An 18830-nucleotide genomic window follows, 5' to 3' on the forward strand; every position below is an offset into this window, starting at 1 on the left:
ATTTTTAGATGACAAATCAGCAACCTGAGTTATACATAAAAATATGAATTTGAAGGTTTTAGGGTATGCCTAATTTAATGCCTGATTTTTGTGTGTGTTCTACCAAACACACATTTGTGCTACTCACCAATTCCCTGAAACGGCTAAGTTTCCTGGCCTCTGCGATTGTGCTTATTCCTTGAAAGTAAAACCTCTTGATTAAATTCCATCCCAGTGAGACTTTGCTCAGGAGTATGTTCACGTCACTCTTCTTCAGTATCACTTGATCCCTTTAAAATAAGCACAGAGCTTCATTCAGCCTGTCATTTATTATGACATTCTGATTACTTTCTTTACACAACAGTCTGAATGTTTTGTTCCTGGCCTTACAGTTAGAGTTTTTGTTCTTGGTTTCCCACTTGAATTTGTATTTGTTTATTTATTTATTTATTTTTGTTCTAGTATAGTCTGAAGGGAGAATTTTATTTTTATTGTCTCTGAGATGACAGTGCAGGCTCCGAGATGATTTTGGTTGGAGAATAATCTTCCCAAGTCTTGTCTTACCTCATTTACCCAAGGTGGATTCAGGTTGGAGGTCCTTTCTCAGGAAAAGCCTTGGCTGACTTCTAGCCAAACACAGATACCTCATTCCTGGTGGACAATCTCTGTTCCCAGTCAAGCTTGGTGCCCACTTCACAGAACACCTGGAAGCTTTCCAGAAGCTTCCTTTATATAGGAGCCCCTCCTTCTACCAAGAGCCTGGTCCTCTTTCACTGACCTGGTGATGACCTGAACAAGGCAGGCTCACCTTGCAAGGTGCTAGAGAATGTCCCTAGCCAAAGTGACCCAAGGTATTGGGCAACACAGAGCCTATGGCTTTGTTTTAATGGAATAAGAATGGACCCTATTGTAATCTAAACTATGACGAGTCATTATCCAAAACAATACCCTTACCTTTTGTGAATGACACACCTGGAGTTCTTGACTGTCATCTCTCTGTGGTCCCCAGAAACTCCAACCATTTCTACTTTCTCAGGGAGCCCTCTCCAGACCTGTTGACCCCAACCCACTGGGGCACGTGCTAGAGTAGGTTGAGTATTGTGCCACCAAACCAAAGATGCACACTCATCCTTGCTTTTCTGCATGACTGGGATAAAGTCAGGCTTAAAGGAGCCTTACCCAAGGAGACAGTCAAATTTTATTTCAGTTCACATTGTTATGCTGTTTTTATTGTTGTGAGTTCCTTTTGTTCCTTTTTCTTTTCTCTTGGACGAATTCTTCTTCATTTTCTAGCTCTCCATTCTTGAGTAATTTATCTATTTCTTATTTCTTATCTAGCTTTCAGATCCTCCCCATCTTGTAGCTAATTAAAACCAGGTGGTCATGAGCTGACTATATATATGAACTCTTGTTCCACTTTCAAAGTCTGCTTTCAGCTGGGTCTCAGGATAATTGTTTGTTGTTTTTGCAAATTTGAGTTGGGATAAAATCTGAAGGAGGACAGATGCTTGCTGTATTTTTCAAGACCAGTTTGTCTTGCTAATTTATCTCCTCATACTTTTCAGTTTAGTCCTTTTTTTTTTTTTCCAAGTGGCACATTGCACAATTACTTCAAACCCCAAACCTCTGGATTTCCCTTGGTAATTTTCTTATGGATCCATAGGAGAATGGCAAGAGCTGTCTGGTCTGTGGATCCATGCCATTGGGATCACAAGGGTTTTTAATTTTTTTAAGTGCCCCAGGTTCTACCTCCAATGAGTCTAATTCAGTATGTTCAGGGAAGGGCAGGGAATCTGCAGTTTTAAAGAGCTGGGAAGTCTGTCCTTTATCTAGAGGAAGACTGTAGGCCTTTCTAGACTCTTGGTCTCTCCTGCACTTTGGCACATGAAGCCACTGCACTGTGCAAGGCCATCAGCAGGATCGTCAGTACATACACAAGGAGTGTAAAAGCTGGGATTGCCTGTCTCTCTGCCTCTGTGCAATCCATCCTTAAGCTTTGCGAACTCTTTCTCCTCATCATATCCAAGTTGTTCTTTTCTATCCGTTTCTATCACCTCCATCCTAGGCCATGCCACCATCCTTTCTCACCCAGAATAACCACTTTGCAATCTTTCCTCTACACACCAGCCAGAGTTCTCTTTTAGACTCACAAATCAGACCACATCACTTCTGTCTTAGTCCATTTGTGTTGCTATAAAGGAATACTTGAGGCTGGGTAATTTATAGAGAAAAAAGTTTACTTGGATCATAGTTCTGCAGACTATACAAGAAGCATGGCACCAGCATTTGCATCCGCTGAGGTCCTCACGCTACTTCCACTCATGATGGAAGGGGAAGGGGAGCTGATATGTGCAGAGATCACATGGAGAGAGGAGGCAAGGGAGAAGGGAAGGTGCCAGGCTCTTTTTAACAACTTGCTGTTGGGAGAACTCTTGCTGGAACTAACAGAGCAAGAACACACTCATTACCTCATGGATGGCACCAAGACATTCTGGAGGGATCTATTCCCATGACCCAGTCACCTCCCATTAGGCCCTGCCTCCCACATGGGGGATCAGATTTCAACATGAGGTTTGGACGGTCAAATATCTAAACTGCATCAACTGCCCTTGCGTAAACCCCTCCTAACTTCTCTTGCTTAGAGTAAAACCCAAGCCCCTCACTTGGTCGTTTCAATCTTGACTTAATCTGGTGCCTGCTTGCCTCTGTTTCCTTCGATCTATCCACGGCTGACTTCTTCCTGTGTTCAGAGCTCAGCTTCAACATCCTCCACACCAAGAGACCTTCTCTGACCACCAGCATAGAGAAACCACTCACTCAGTCCCTCACTGTCACATCACCCTTTTAATTCATGGCAAAGTTCTTATAAACTCAGCTCTTGTTCTTGCTTTTGTTTGTTTGAGGCCCATTTCCTCCACTGGAGTGTAAATTCCACAAAAGCAGGTACCCTGTCAACTGATACACTACAGTATCCTGGCACCTAAAACAGCAGAGACTCAGTAAATATTTGCAAAACGTATGAATTTAAGTTGAGTGTGGAAGTATGAACAGAACGTTAACTAGGCAAGGTGGCAGTATTGAGGAATTGTTCCTTTTGCAGGGAAATAAATATTCCAGTGCCCAGAGGCAGGAGGTTACTTAGTGTATTTAAGAAACTAAAATAATGCACCCAAAGAAAAGGGAGAGAGAAAGCTGAAGCAGGGAGGGGCCTTACAGGCTACTCTAAGGATATTCATGAAGAGCAACAAAGAGTCCTAGAAGGGTTCTAAGCAGTGGAGCAACAATAAATTTCCTGACAAAAATGCTCAAGGGAGGCTGGTATCAAAGTGATGTCATACATATCGTAGCAGGCTAAATAGTAGTCACTGAAAGGTTTCAACGTGTAAATGTGACCTTACTTGGAAAAAGGTCTTTGCAGGTGTAATTAAGTTAAGGGCCTTGAGATGAGGGGATTATCTTGGGTTATTCTGGTGGGAACCAAAATCCTATCAGAAATGTCCACCTAAGAAAGAGGTCAAGGAAATAACACAGATGCACAGAGAAGTCCATGTAAAGATGGAGGCAGAGATTTGAGTAATGTGGCCACAAGCTAAGGAATGCCTGGAGTCACCAGAAACTATAAGAGACAAGGAACAGATTCCCTTCTAGAGCTTTTGGAGAGACTCCAGACCTGCCAACACCTTGATTTCAGACTTCTGGCCTCTAGAACTGTGAGCAAATACATTTTGGTCATTTTAAACCACGAAGTTTGTTGTAATTTGTTACGGCAACTAAAGCATACACTTTGGGAAAAAGATAAAGGGAAATCAAAATTCAGATGTGCACCATTATGTACATGAGTCCATCCAATGAGTGTAGGCCCAGCGTAAGCGTGAGATTGGAGACGTCCACCTGCTGTTTCCGCAGTCAATCTTCTTTCCCTTGTGAGCTGTTGTCATGATTCTCTAGAAGATAAAGGTGGGCCTATTTCACATGATATGCCCCTCAACTGAAGTTAGCTGCTTTGTTTTATGGTCAGCTCAAGAAATGGTATCTATCCAAGTGCCAGAGGACAGACTGGCAGGGAGACAGGGTGCCACTCTCCATGGTGTCACAAGGAATAAATGTGGCCACAAGGAATCGGACATATGAGTAACAGAAAGAGAAATGTACCCAGCCATAGTGCCAAGTGCTGCAGTCAGCTAAGGGAGAGCCATGTGTGCTGTGCACATCCGTGAAGACGGACCAAATGAGAACAAACTAAGGCCATTTATTCAGAACTTGCTACAGCAAGGAGTCAGCCACCATCATCTGTGCTTTGGCAGGGACTCACAGGCAGGCAGAGGAGTAGGAGTGTTTTAGAGAAGAAAAAAAAGGAAGGCTTTCCCTGCACCCTGATGGAAGCAGTTGGTGTGGGGAAGATGTAGGCAGGCTAACCAGAAGTGGGGCACCCTGGTGGGATTGGTTAGAGGTGCACATTTGACCCTTTCTAGTTGGTGCTAAGTTGGAAGTGGAAACAAAAATTAGGGACACTGTCACTTATTAAATCCTGGCTAATTTAAGGTCAGTTGTTACAAGGGTTATTGTTTGGCTTCCTGGAATGTTACTAGAGCTAGACCATTGTAATTTGTTATTGATTTTTCTGCAAGTCTGACTTAGAGTGTGCTACCTTCCGGTAGGCTGTCATAGAAAGGGGGTTTTTCCTCAGCGGGTTGCTGCAGGTCATGAGTCAGAGTTCTGTTTTGTTACATGGTCTGGCCATTGTTCATCTGTATATTCAGTCTCTCAAGGTGATCAGACGTCAGTGAAGACTAACAGGGCATTGTATTTGGGCTGAACAATGTGGAACATATGACATGTGGGAGAAAAGGCCCTTGGCATCTTTGATTTATTCAAACCTCTCACTGAAGACACATGGGTTTTTTATGAGAAGAAGCTCAGAGGCAGTCAATGTGGGCCTTCTCAGTTTTAATAACTGCTTTACTTTCAAAAAGATGAAGATTTGGTGAAGCTTCATGGGCCAATGAAAAGGCAGCAGACCCTGAGCAAAGCCCAGCTGCGAACCCATGGTGGAGAAGAAACGGATGTCTTCTGGGACACGTTTTAATGCCAATGAGGTTGGGTTCTTATGGGGAAAACAAATGTACCAACTACACTTGCATTGAGGATTCAGAAAGATAAGACCCAGACTACCAACCAGCAAAAGGGGTACATGTTTGTATTTTTGAGGCAATACTGCCAGGCTTAATGACTAAAGTTGAAAATCCCCACATCTCAATAGGTAAGAACAATATAATCTCTTGCATGTGTACTTGTATTCAATCCAAAATAGTGAGGAACACCATTTTGGAGTTGTTTCCAAAGGGTCACTGCAGAGGTCAAGTGGTACCTGGGAGGGAAAGGACCTTAGCTAGAGGGCAGCCTGATCAAGGGCTTGCTTGTGGTCCTTCTGCAACACTCAGGTTCACACACAGCAGTGTGCAAGTCTCTTTCTCTAACCTCTGCCCCATGACATTCTTTATCCTCCACACTCTCAGCTAAGAAACCAAGGCCCCATGTTCCCATGTTCTCAGGATGGTTAAGCAATGGGCACTGCTCCAGTTTTAACAGACATTGGAAGACCTTCGGCATTGTCAGTTGCATCACCTACACTGCAGTGTAAAGCCCAAAACGCAGTTTATGCCTGCCAAACCTGCAGAAAGAATATATGGATGCGTTGTTTAGAGACTCAAGCAGGTGGTTGGTGATGGTTTCATGAACACCATGGAGGAAGAATGTAAGAGTTAATTGAGAGCCCCTCTGAGAAACATTGCCTAATGAAGACATTGGCAGTGGTTCTCTACCAGGGGTCATACGCCCTCAGGGGCCATTTGGGAATGTGTGGGGATGTTTTTGGTCACATAACTAGAAAAGAGCTACTGGCATCTAGTGGTACTGGCATCTAGTGGGTGAGGCCAAGGACACCACTAGCAACTGGCACAAAAATATGCAAATGACATGTGGGAAAAAGGAAAGATCAGTATCAAATTGAGGAAATTAAGTTCTGGTAGAACAAGGAACAGATCAGCTTTTCATGCCTGGTGTCTGCAAACCTTCCTCTTTTTCTGCTTTCCCCCAGGATTGAAACTCAGACAAGGCAACATAAACCAACTGGGGCCCTTGTGGATGAGAGCACTCAGGTTTGACAGAAATAAGATAGTAGGAACTTGGGTTACCGAGCAATCTCCCGGAGCTAAACCACCTATCCCTCAGGAAACCTGCAGTCCTCTGCACCGTTATGTAGGAAAAGATGAACTTTTCTCTTATGTGACTGTTAGGGAAAAGGAAAGTGTTTGGAAAGGAGAATCATTCATACTATCAGAACAGTAGATCTGAGCTGTGACTCTTGAGATGTTAATACAGAAAATCCCAGTGCCATAAAGCCTTCTGCAGATGTTACATAAGGTTTCAACTCCCAGCAGTGCCTCCAGAGCCCCGTGCAGGTGCAGGAACACGTGGGCGCCATCTGGAGTGCTGAGCTGGGTGTTCTGGAAGTTGTGGTGGGCCAGTGGAAGTGCTGGTTTAAACATACGCCCCTATATTTTTAGAAGGTCCTTTTAAAATCTCAGTTTCTGGGACTGTACTCTCCAGCTAAGTTACTCCAGCCGATGCCTTTGTCTCCAATTCAGTCTGCCCCATGCCTTCTTTTTACTTTTGTGTTTTGTGTATTTTTTAATTTTTGGCCAGGTGTGGTGGCTTATGCCTATAATCCCAGCACTTTGAGAGGCCAAGGTAGGCAGATCACCTGAGGTCAGGAGTTCGAGCCCAGCCTGGTCAACATGGCACAACCCCGTCTCTACTAATGATACAAAAATTAGCCGGGTGTCGTAGTGTGTGCCTATAATCCCAGCTGCTCAGGAGGCTGAGGCAGGAGAATCACCTGAACCTGGGAGGCAGAGGTTGCAGTGAGCCAAGATCGTGCCACTGCACTCTGGCCTGGGTGACAGAGCAAGACTCGATCTCAAAAAAATAAAATAAAATAAATAACAATTAATTTTTATGGTTACATTGTAAGTGTATATATTTATTGAGTACATGAAATATTTTGATGCAGGCATACAATGCATAATAATCACATCAAGGTAAATGGGGTATCTGTCACCTCAAGCATTTATTCTTTACAATCCAATTATACTCTTTTAGTTATTTTTACATGTACAATTAAATTATTCTTCCTTATAGTCACCCTGTTGTGTTATCAAATACTAGATCTTATTAATTTTTTCTAATTATTTTTGTACCCTTTAACCATCCCCATTTCCCTCCCCCCACTGTAATGCCCTGTTTTTAAAAGCTGTGTTTTAGAGTGTTTGGATCTTGATTGCTTTTATTCCAGACGTGCTGCATGTGGAGTTTAGGGAGGCAGCACTTATTTCAAACCCCACAGGCAGTAGGATGGGAGTCTTATTATGGTGTCAGGGTTCACTCAGAAAACAGGTGGAGTAAAAGAAACAAGATGGGCCTCAGTTCTTACTAGATGCAGGCCCACCCTTTCCTCAAGAAGCCTACATGTAGATTTTCCTGTAATGCTGCTGTGAAGTATGAAAATCATAACGTTTCTATAGAAAGTAAACTTTAGTTGTCCATTACACCAGGATGACTTTGTTCAGCTCAACTAGGCAGACAAGCTGGAGACTGAGGATGCTGGAAGATTAAAACATCATGAGGCAGGAGGTGATGAATCTCCCAGGCACTGGGGGTGCTCAGAAGGAAGCTGGACCACCACTTGGTTAGAGTGGAGACAGGAGAAGAGAATATTCCTGAGTTAAGGAGACAGTTGACTCGTTAACCATTGACAGCCTTAATATTCTAGAGGGGCACCTCCCAAGGGGAGGGAAATGTACGTGTAGGGGCAACTTATTGGAGAATCAGAATTGCAAGTTCTTTTTGTCATTGACTTTGTGCCATTTTTATAAAAAGGCTGTGGAACTGAATGTGCTTCCTCACTCTATTTTGCATATAGCAACAGAGAGGAATATTATTCCATTTACAGTCTTCGTACTTTTGCCAAATTAAGAGGAAGCTTGCCTTTGTAATCAGGGTAAGGCAGAAAGCACAAAGCATCTACTGCTCATGATGGATTCTTCTAGATGAACTTGTCCATTTCCTGAACAGTTCAGAAAACTGAATTTAGAGTTGAGGCATATTAAGAAGCCTCTGCTTAAGAGTGCTTTTATGCTGGTTGGTTTCAAAAAAGAGACTAGAAAAGAAAAACCATTTCTTGTTTGAAGAGTATTCCCTAGCCAGCATGCAGCATGTCACCAAGGCTGTCTAGGCACTCAAGGGACTTCACCTATGCCTTGTTCAAGATTCTCCAGAAGGAATAAGTGGCCCCTTTGAATGCATGGACACTGTGTGAGCTCAGGTGAGCCACTGGTGCCTGTGGTGGAATTCTGTAACCGTTTCTATTCTTCAGCACCTTCTATAACACTTCAGCCTACCTACCAACTGTTTCTGAGTGGGGGGAGGATCTCTCTAAGTGGAGGTTCTCCTGCCACTGGGAATGTGGCCAAAGAATATGTTCCACCTCCTCCTTATGCATCACCATCTGGGCTGTCTCTCTAAATCTGTCCATCAAAGAATGCCCATTTCTTGAGTTCATGTCCTGGGTGAAGGTGAGAAACAATTTAACTTGTATAAATCCCCAAAACATTTGTAAAGCTAACGTTAGTATAGATCGTGTGGGGAATGATACTTTTCACCTCAAATGAATGTAGGGACTAAATAGAGCACAGATTTAATTCAATGTTGCTTACTTGCTTACATGCTATGGGAGGTCCAGTCATCAGAGAACCAGTTCATGAATTTGATCTGATTTCCTGTCCTTTGGGTAGCCTGCAGTCTTTAGGAGCAAGATAAATTACCGTCTGTTAGCTTCCTTCAAGTGGCTTACCTACAGTCCTTTGGTGTCATCTTTCTTACGGAGTGTCAGGGTTATCCTGTTTCTCCACCACCAAAGGAAATACAGCCCTCTTAGAGAATTGGTCAATGAAATATAAGGGTGCCAAGGAACATCAGAGTAAAGAAGTGATGGCCCCAAAGGCAAATGCCCCCATGTGAGAGGGGGAATGGAAGGTACTGCTTTCTTCCTTGCCTGAGGCTATGCAAATGTCCTTTGTGTGAACAAAAAGGTTTTCTACATTACTGGCCATTTAGATCATATTATTGACAATGTTTCAAAATTGTGGTTATCAGCTGATGTAAATTTTGGCGTTCTCTCCAAAGCCATGCAGCATTTGTTCCTCCCTGCATTTTCACCATTATAAAATACAGTTCCCACTTAAATTAATCAAAACATGGAAAATCTAAACTTTATTTGGAAATATGGTTGGAGTTTTTGTGTTGTTGTTTTTTTTTTTATAATTTACGACTTGGCACTGCAATGTTCTTCAACTGGATTTATGTTGACCCATTTTAGAAAATGCAGTTACTATAAATCTTTTGTTGCTGTTTCTGTTTTTTGTTATTCAACCCAAGCCTTTGGAATTATTCTAATCCTCAATATGACTCATGAAGTATCACTTTATCCTAAAGGCAAGTGGTCCAAGAGTTGAAATATTTGTAATTATCTTTCAGACTCCATGATCCTCCAAGCTATTACTTCATTATAACTCCATTTCTGAAAGACGGTTTGTTTCTTTTTTCTCTGATACAATAAACATTTTGATAGACACGTGGCTTTCGTATATTGAATTTCTTATTTCATGTTGATGTGAGAGCAGTTGTTTGCAGTTCTTCCCCTGATGCACCATCACCCATTTGTCTGCCACTGACCATGGACACCAATAGACATTCCCCAGGCTTTTATCACCAAGGAACACCTTGCTTAGGCCACAGCATCAGATACTGGGGGTGGTGAGGAAGTCACTAACCCAAGAAAGTTGGGTTTTGATGCAAGTCATTTCATCCCTCGGAGACTCAGTTTTCTCGGGTGTAAAATGAGAGTTTGGGTTAGTTCAGTGAATACCAAGAGTTCACACAAGTAGTAACAGGATCAGCAGCAATTCGGGCTGATATTTATCTAGCAGCTAATTCATGATTTTTAATATGCCAGGAAGTAGTTAGTACCCAATGGAGTACTAGGAGTACTAGGAGTGGGGAGACAGACTAATAAATGAATAATTCTGACTGATTAATAATATGGTGAGAACTCAGTTCAAGAGAAGCAAGGGAAGCTTTGGAAGCAGGATAAGAGGCCACAAGTTTTTCCAATACTTCAAACATTTAATGAAATACCTACATTTCTTCTGATAAGAAGAGCTGCTTCACAGAAATACCAAGTTTCTTTTTGGTACTCGGAAAAATGTCAACTGAGTGTGGTAAGGTTGGTTGTATCATGGAGACCTGGATTGCTGATTGGTAGTTATAGCCGCAGCTAGCAACCCAGGCACCTGTGCCAAACAGCATGCCATGAACCCTAAAACCAACTTTTTAATGCACACTGTGGATCACAGATGGGTATTATTAACAATGTGTACCATCTGGTAGCTTTCTATTTCAACTATTCATTCTTGCTCACTAGATACTGAGCTTTTAAAATTTATTGTTTTAAATTTATGTGACCTCTGAATGTTCATAACCGGGGACAAAAAGTTCTGGTCTAGGCCGGGCGCGGTGACTCAAGCCTGTAATCCCAGCACTTTGGGAGGCCGAGACGGGCGGATCATGAGGTCAGGAGATCGAGACCATCCTGGCTAACACGGTGAAACCCCGTCTCTACTAAAAATACAAAAACTAGCCGGGCGAGGTGGTGGACGCCTGTAGTCCCAGCTACTCAGGAGGCTGAGGCAGGAGAATGGTGTAAACCCGGGAAGCGGAGCTTGCAGTGAGCTGAGATCCGGCCACTGCACTCCAGTCCGGGTGACAGAGCAAGACTCCGCCTCAAAAAAAAAAAAAAAAAAGTTCTGGTCATCTGCCCTCATGATCATCTTGATTTTGATTTAAAATGAGAAAATTGAATGTTACTTAATAGCAATGTGTTGCATAAACCAACACTTTTCAAACATGAGGTCCATGAAATAAAAATTAGCAAAAAGAGGCCTCACTGGTGAAAAGACTCTATGCACCACTACCAGATGGTAAAGGTTTTGAGTTCCAAAACTTTGTGTTGTTCTCCAGCATGCCTGCAGCTCTCGATGCGTGGCACGTAGTGGCCACGTGATAAAAATGTACCTGGAAGCATACCAATGGGCCAGCAACATTGTGGCATTCCAGTTTGGTTACTAGTGTACTTCCAAAAGGCTAGGCAGAGGCCTAAGCTAGGACAAACTCCAGGATGTGTTGTCAGTGGCGTGGTCAGAGCCATGAACTAATTTGAGATCTTCTTGGCACGTTCCAAAGCTTTGTTTTGTGAATCAAAATCTCCACGGACACCTCAGGCATTGTCCCATGTGAATGTTCCTGGTTTTCCTATTGTATTTTCTGACGTTATTAATGTTGTTTCTTTGTTACTCCTATCTTTTAATTTTTGTCAATATTTCTGTATGCATAGATTTTTTTTCTTTTTTTTTAAACAGAAATATCTTGCAGGGTCACTGGGCAGGCCAGAACAGTGACAGTGGCCCAAGTAACTGTTGGGGAAGACTGGGCAGGCTCTGTAATGCCCTGATTCATTTCTCTTTGCTTTGGGCTATAAAAACAAGTGGAGGAAGAAGAAATATCACAAGGCAGAATTTGTTTCCTCTTCTTTTTTAAACTTCCCTCTTCATTTTCCCCATTTCAATTCATGAGATTCTCTAGGAGACACTTTCTGCCATAGCTTACCTCCTATTTCTTGTCTTATAACATCTGTATTTCATAAACACTCACATCTTTTCTTACTAAACAATTTAAACTACTTTGTTGGTTTAGATGTTAGAAAAAAAGTAGAAAACGATGTTTATATAAAGCAATTCAGAATATATAAGAGAGAGAAACATGTTTTGAATTAGAAAATTAGAAATTGCATGGATAGGGAAGAAAAATTTTGAAGTTAAAGTCAGGCATCAGAATGAGATCTGGAATGATTATGAGTTTGTTGTTACTAAAGCGTAAAATGCGATTTAAAATATATAATGGAAAAGTGAAAGTAGTTTAATTTAAAACTACTATCCTAAAAAGGTTCACCACATTTGAAAAGCTAACATATTTCAACAACTACCTACAAAGATAAATATTTATAACATGATAGACTAAGTGTTAGATTTTCATATGGAATATACTCTTACAAACCAATAAGAGAAAGTAGGACATAAATAAGTAATTGCAAAAGAAGAAATCCAAATGGCTAATAGGTATGTGGGAAAAATGTACAACTTTACTGGCAATCAAACCAATTCAGATTTCAAAAAAGGAAATCCAATATTTGTTTAGAAATTGGCAAAGATTTTTTGAAAATGTAATACCTAACCTCAGTGAGGGACCCAGCAAATGACCACTCATTGTCTGTAAAAGTACAATTTGAGGCCGGGCACGGTGGTTCACACCTGTAATCCCAGCACTTTGGGAGGCTGAGGTGAGTGGATCATTTGAGGTCAGGAGTTCAAGACCAGCCTGGCCAACATGGTGAAACCCCATCTCTACTAAAAATACAAAAATTAGCCGGGCATGGTGGAGGGTGCCCTGTAGTCCCAGCTACTTGGGAGGCTGAGGCAGGAGAATCTCTTGAACTTGGGAGGTGGAGGTTGCAGTGAGCCACGATCATGCCACTGCACTCCAGCCTGGGCAACAAGAGTGAGACTCTGTCTTGAGGGAAAAAAAAAGTACAATTTGTTTGAGTTTGATGACTTTCTGGAGGGCATCATTCAGAGCTTTTAAAAAGTTCTTCTCTTTCAACTCATGAAATCCACTTTGTTCAGCAAATTTTTTAATTTTAAAATTTTTTATTTTTATTTATTTGTGTTTTTGAGATCTTGGCTTACTGCAGCCTCCACCTCCCAGGTTCAAGTGATTCTCCTGCCTCAGCCTCCCGAGTAGCTGGGATTACTGGCACCCACCAATACACCCGGCTAATTTTTGTATTTTTAATAGAGGCGGAGTTTCACCATGTTGGCCAGGCTTGTCTCTAAAATTTTTTATTTAAATTGGAAAATACAAATAAGAAATCCCTAAGGAATGACCTGACTTTCCATCAATAGGGGAATGATTGAATAAATTGTGATATAAACATATTACAAAACATGATGCAGAGTTTAGAAAAACAGTTTTGATTGCTATGGATTGACCAAGAAAGATGATTATAATATATAAATATGAAAAATATATAAAATATGTCGCTATTTTGCCATTTTTATAAAAAGCAAACAAAAACCTGGCTATGTATATATGTGTTTATATAAACTTAGAAAAGCTATGGTAAGATCCATACACTATTAAAAATGGCAGTGATGGCCGGGCGCAGTGGCTCAAGCCTGTAATCCCAGCACTTTGGGAGGCCAAGACGGGCGGATCACGAGGTCAGGAGATCGAGACCATCCTGGCTAACACAGTGAAACCTCGTCTCTACTAAAAATACAAAAAACTAGCCAGGCGAGGTGGCGGGCGCCTGTAGTCCCAGCTACTCGGGAGGCTGAGGCAGGAGAATGGCGTGAACCCGGGAGGCAGAGCTTGCAGTGAGCTGAGATTCGGCCACTGTACTCCAGCCCAGGCGACAGAGCCAGACTCCGTCTCAAAAAAAAAAAAAAAAATGGCAGTGATATTGAAGGGGAAAGAACAATATCACAAAGGTAGTGATACTGAAGGGGAAAGAACAAATAGCTATTGCTATCTTTTTAATTTTGAATTTATAATTTTTTAAAAAGGAAAGGGTCAGTAAATATTTCTGAGCACCCCCAGTGTACCCTTGGTTTCTGGCTACTAGAAACTAAATGTCAAGTGCCAGGGACTAAATCTGTCATAAGGGAATGATAGGATAACTGCATACTCACTTACAAAGGTGTCGCTGAGTAATTATTTATAACAGTGAAATACTGAAAGCAAGTTACATATTCAGCAGTAGGAATTCAGTTAAGTAAATTATGGTATTCCATGCAGTCGGATGCTCAACAGCCATTCAATAACAGAGTGAAAATGCTCACAAGATACTGTGTTGTGGGGCCGGGCGCGTTGGCTCAAGCCTGTAATCCCAGCACTTTGGGAGGCCGAGACGGGCGGATCACGAGGTCAGGAGATCGAGACCATCCTGGCTAACACGGTGAAACCCCATCTCTACTAAAAATACAAAAAACTAGCCGGGCGCGGTGGCGGGAGCCTGTAGTCCCAGCTACTCGGGAGGCTGAGGCAGGAGAATGACGGGAACCCGGGAGGTGGAGCTTGCAGTGAGCTGAGATCCGGCCACAGCACTCCAGCCCGGGCAACAGAGCAAGACTCCGTCTCAAAAAAAAAAAAAAAAAAAGATACTGTGTTGTGAAAAGGGCCGGTAACAGATCAACATGTATGAACAAATCCTACTGCTGAAATATATAGAAATGCATAGAAAAAATTCTAGAAGTTTGTATACCCCCCCTCCAAAAATAAAGTATCATTTGATCATGGGTTGTTGGGGGTGTTTTAAAATATGCTTTATATTTTTCCATCTACAGTGAACATTGATTATCCTTACAAGCATACAATTTTTGTTAATTATTAGAAGCAGTTTCTTGAAAACAAGATATGTGGCTTTGCACAGCATCATAATTGGTCAAGGGAGCTCATTAAGAGAGAAATAGAAAGCTCTCTGCCATTTAAGATGTTCAGCATTGAATGTAATGGACGTGAACACTGAGAATTTAAATCTAATGGAAGTGAAGTTGTTTCTTATCCTCAAGCCACAAACCATTTCACAGACACAATATAAGCTCTGTGGCAGCTTCGTGTGTTGGCACAGGCTGGCAGGATGCCCTTGTTGCAGGGAAATACCACCTCTTCACCAGTTTTACCTCTTCCAAGCAAATGCTGACATCTCCCACATATCATAAAGACACACAACTATCTCCGTGAGGACCCACAGTAATAAACTGGGTCCTGTTGTGATGGGTGGGATCTTCCACCACCACATTTCTTGGTTTATGAGGCTGACCTTTCTTCTAACATTTTCCTTGGAAGCAACAACAGTTTATCCTAAGAGACCCACACACACAGATAACTCAAGGAGTGAGTAGAGAGAAACCCAACAAAACACCTCTTTATTAGCCCATATCACTCCCAATCTAGCCAAAATATTATTGTAAGGAATGTAACCTGGGGGATTGAAGTATTATTTACTTCCATGTCTAAGAAGCCCATCCTGTCCTTCCTCTTTGTTTTCTTGGTTCCATTGTCATAGACAAGAATCTGGCTGGTGGGAAGTAGATGTGACTGAGGATGGTCGTATATTTCTACTTCCAGGTTTATTGTGCATTTTGAGTGGGTGTGTGTGCCATTAACCCATAATGACATGTGGTTGTTGTTCTTTCCCCAGAATGTCGAGTCGTGAAGTCCACTTCTTACACCAAAATAGCTTCATCATCCCGCAGGAGCACCACCAAGAGCCCAGGACCGTCCAGGCGCAGCAAGTCCCCTGCCTCCACCAGCTCAGGTAAAGCAGCAGAGAAGATTTTGAAGAAATTGCCTTGTTCCTGACACAGGATGAGCAGAGGGTGTGTGAAGCTCAGAGTGTGAGGTTTTTAAGCGAGTGTAGGTTCCGGTTTATAATTTTAGAACATGTTAGAGCGGTTGAACAGATTTGCTGGAGTCTAGCATATTGGCTGCAAGAAAAAGCATTGAGCTTCAAAATATGTGCTTAGTGAAGACTCAGGAAACCCAGATTTGCCCACAAATAGAAGAACGTTACCATCTTGTATCATTTCTATCACCGAAGTTAATCTTTCAGATTCTGGGAGTCTCTGTTAAAGCATTTATCCTACCTGAGACTGGCCTATGAAGAGTTTCCCATTTGTATTCGCTGAACCTTTGTTAAACACACTTTTAGCCCTCAGTTTCCTTTCATGGCTCTGGAGCTAAAGGTAGTGAGATTGAGAGGGTGGAGCAGGGATTGCTGCAGTGACCTTGGCCTGAGCCTGCCTCTCAGTGGGTTCTAGTGCTGGTGTTGGAGAGGCTGTGTATGCACAAGATGAGCACCTCAACCCTACCTTCTCCTTTTTTGTTTTAAAACTGACGTGAAGTCATTTAGAAAGTTTCTTATTCATTTATCTCAGGGGAAGGGTCTGTATCATTATTAAAGGGAATTATTTATTAAATGACACAAATTGTTGATTGGGAATTATTAAACGATACAAATGTCAAAGTGATTGTTACCTGATTTCATGAAGACAAGAGGCTCTTATAAATGAGAATAAAGACCTCTGGGGCCTACTTGGAGGCCTTCTTTTACTCAACAGCATTGGCCAGGGGGAGGGTGAAAAGAGCTCTCAGCTGAGGCTGCCTAAGAAGGAACTTTCAGTAGGGTGGACCATTATAGACCATTACAGGTCATGGGCCGACTAGACCACCCAACCCACCTTGATTCTCTGAGAGTCTCCTTCCCCTTGGAGTTTTACCAATTACTGCTATTCTCTAGACAGATCTCCAAAGACCACCTTCCCCTCTGACTCTCAGCCTAGGGTGGCATCGATGGGCTGCCAATGCCTCCTTCCCACAGCATGGCCTGCATCCTAGCTAGTCAGGAAATATGTTTCAGAGCACAGCTGGCACTTGAGATGCATCTTGTTTGCCTCTATAGTTAAGGGTGAGCTGAGAACTCCTCCCTTAGTATGACACTGCTCATCTAAATAGGATGCAGCCCTAAGATGAGGCATTGCTAAAGGATGAGGCAGTAGACTCAAAGCTTAGAGTTCATGAGAGTCACTTAGGAACTTGGTGAAGTTTGTCATCCTGACCCCCAACACCCTGAGATTCTGACTAAGGACCTAAACCTGTGTTTCAGCAAGTACTCCAAGTGATTAGGATCTGGTAGTCCATGGCTCACATTTTGAGAAACAGTAGGTAAGGGCAGTGGTTCTCAAATTAGCAGCATCACCATCACCTGAGCACTTGTTAGACCTACAAAGCCCTGAGCCCCCTCTCCAGAACCACTGAATCAGAAACTCTGGAGCTGGAGCCCAGCAATTTGGATTTTCCCAAGTCCTCCAGCGGATTCCAATGCACACTTTGAGAAGTAGTGGGTTATGGAAAACAGAAATGAAGTAAATGCAGAAAATCATTTGACTCTGGATAATCTGGAGGGAAAGATATGACTTGTTCATCTTCATTTACTGGCATGACAGAGATGACTTCCTTTCTACCTCCCTCTTTGCCTCCAAGTGACAATGACCATCAGTGTTCTTGCAATCCAAGAGCAGACCTTTTAGATACCTTGATGTGTAGACCAAAGGAGCAATGAACAAAGGAGAGTACCATTTGCCAACTTCCTTTTCTCCCTCCTTGCAATGGCCTGGCTTCAGAGAGTCAGTCACCTGGGAGAAGAGAGAATTTCTTTCTGAAGATGATCCCTTCCCCAGGATATTGGGGAAAGTGTCTCTTCAAGAGAGATATCACCCACACATAGAGAAGAGGACCTCCACAAAATGACAGAGTGATCCTGGAATTGCTGCATGGAAAACTCCCCTGGAAGAACTGAGCTTGTCCAGCTGTCCAGGTTAATATTGAGCTCTGTGGAGGATGTTCAGTCTTAACTAAAGACCATTTCTCACTTTCTCTGATTAAATATGGAATGTAGGGTCGGGTGTGGTGGCTCACACCTGTAATCCCAGTACTTTGGGGGGTTGATGGGGGGGTGGATCACTTGAGGTCAGGAGTTCAAGACCAGCCTGGCCAATGTGGTGAAACCCCCGTCTCTAATAAAAATACAAAAATTAGCCAGGCGTGGTGGCAGGTGCCTGTAATCCCAACTACTTGGAGGCTGAAGTAGGAGAATCACTTGAACCCTGGGGGGCAGAGGTTGAAATGAGCAGAAATCACGCCACTACACTCTAGCCTGGGCGACAGAGCGAAACACTGTCTCAAAACAAAAATATAAATAACTAAATAAATCTGGGCTATGGGATGAACTCCCATGGAGCAATAAAGGAGAACAAAGTCATAAGCCTAGCCAGCATATTGCCCCCAAAATTTTGGCTACTTAATGCAATCATACAAGGATGTGAAAGAGAAGGAGAGCCTATATTAATGAAATCATATCAGTACTATTAAAAATCATCAGTATTAAAAAACAAAATTAGTTCTCCATCCAAACCAACTTCGACTTAAATTTTACTTAACCTTTCCTATCTTCTTCCTCTCAGTATATAAGATGAATTAAAAAAAAATGTGGGGCAGATGCATCTAATAATGGGTGATTAGCCAAAATCTTATGTTTTTTTATATTACAGATATTCCAAGAAAATCAATAGACACTACAGCTTTTAATTTTTTATTGTCATTATTTTTAGCAGCTTTGTTGTTAAGAGCTGTAGGTTGTTAGATACTCCTGGGTTTAGGTTTCTTTCTTTCTTTCTTTCTTTCTTTCGTGGCGAGGGAGGGCGTGGAGGGAAGGGAGAGAGGAGGGAGGGATGTCAGTAAAAGTAAGGAGCGGAGGGATCAGAGGCTGCGGGAGTAGAGGGGTGAGGCGTTGAGACTGGGAAGGTGGAGTGAATGACGACTAGTACTTAGCCGGCTTACTTCATCCTCCACCTTCATTCCGTTCTTGTCTATCTCTCTTTCCCTCCCCTCCTTCCTTCCTTCCTTCCTGTCTTCCTTCCTTCCTTCCTTCCTTTCCTTCCTTCCTTCCTTCTTCTTCCTTTCTTCTCCCTTTAAGTCAGTAAAGATAGGGAATGGATCAGATTCTTGTGTACATGTTAAAGAATGGACTGATGAGTCTAATGTTAAAAAGATAATTATGC

General features: G+C 42.4%; 1 protein-coding gene across 4 annotated transcripts in view; it reads left to right on the forward strand.

Moving 5' to 3' along the window:
• The window catches only part of DCLK1 (doublecortin like kinase 1), a 359929-nt gene that overhangs the window by 240800 nt on the left and 100299 nt on the right, over positions 1–18830 (forward strand). For all 4 annotated transcript variants that reach the window (XM_030922322.1, XM_010383111.2, XM_030922321.1 and 1 more), the window contains exon 5: positions 15413–15529. In XM_030922322.1, the coding sequence (XP_030778182.1) occupies positions 15413–15529 (117 nt within the window). The remainder of the gene's footprint in view (positions 1–15412; positions 15530–18830) is intronic.

Source organism: Rhinopithecus roxellana, chromosome 18 (genome assembly GCF_007565055.1).
Source record: "Rhinopithecus roxellana isolate Shanxi Qingling chromosome 18, ASM756505v1, whole genome shotgun sequence".
NCBI classification, from domain to species: Eukaryota; Metazoa; Chordata; class Mammalia; order Primates; family Cercopithecidae; genus Rhinopithecus; species Rhinopithecus roxellana.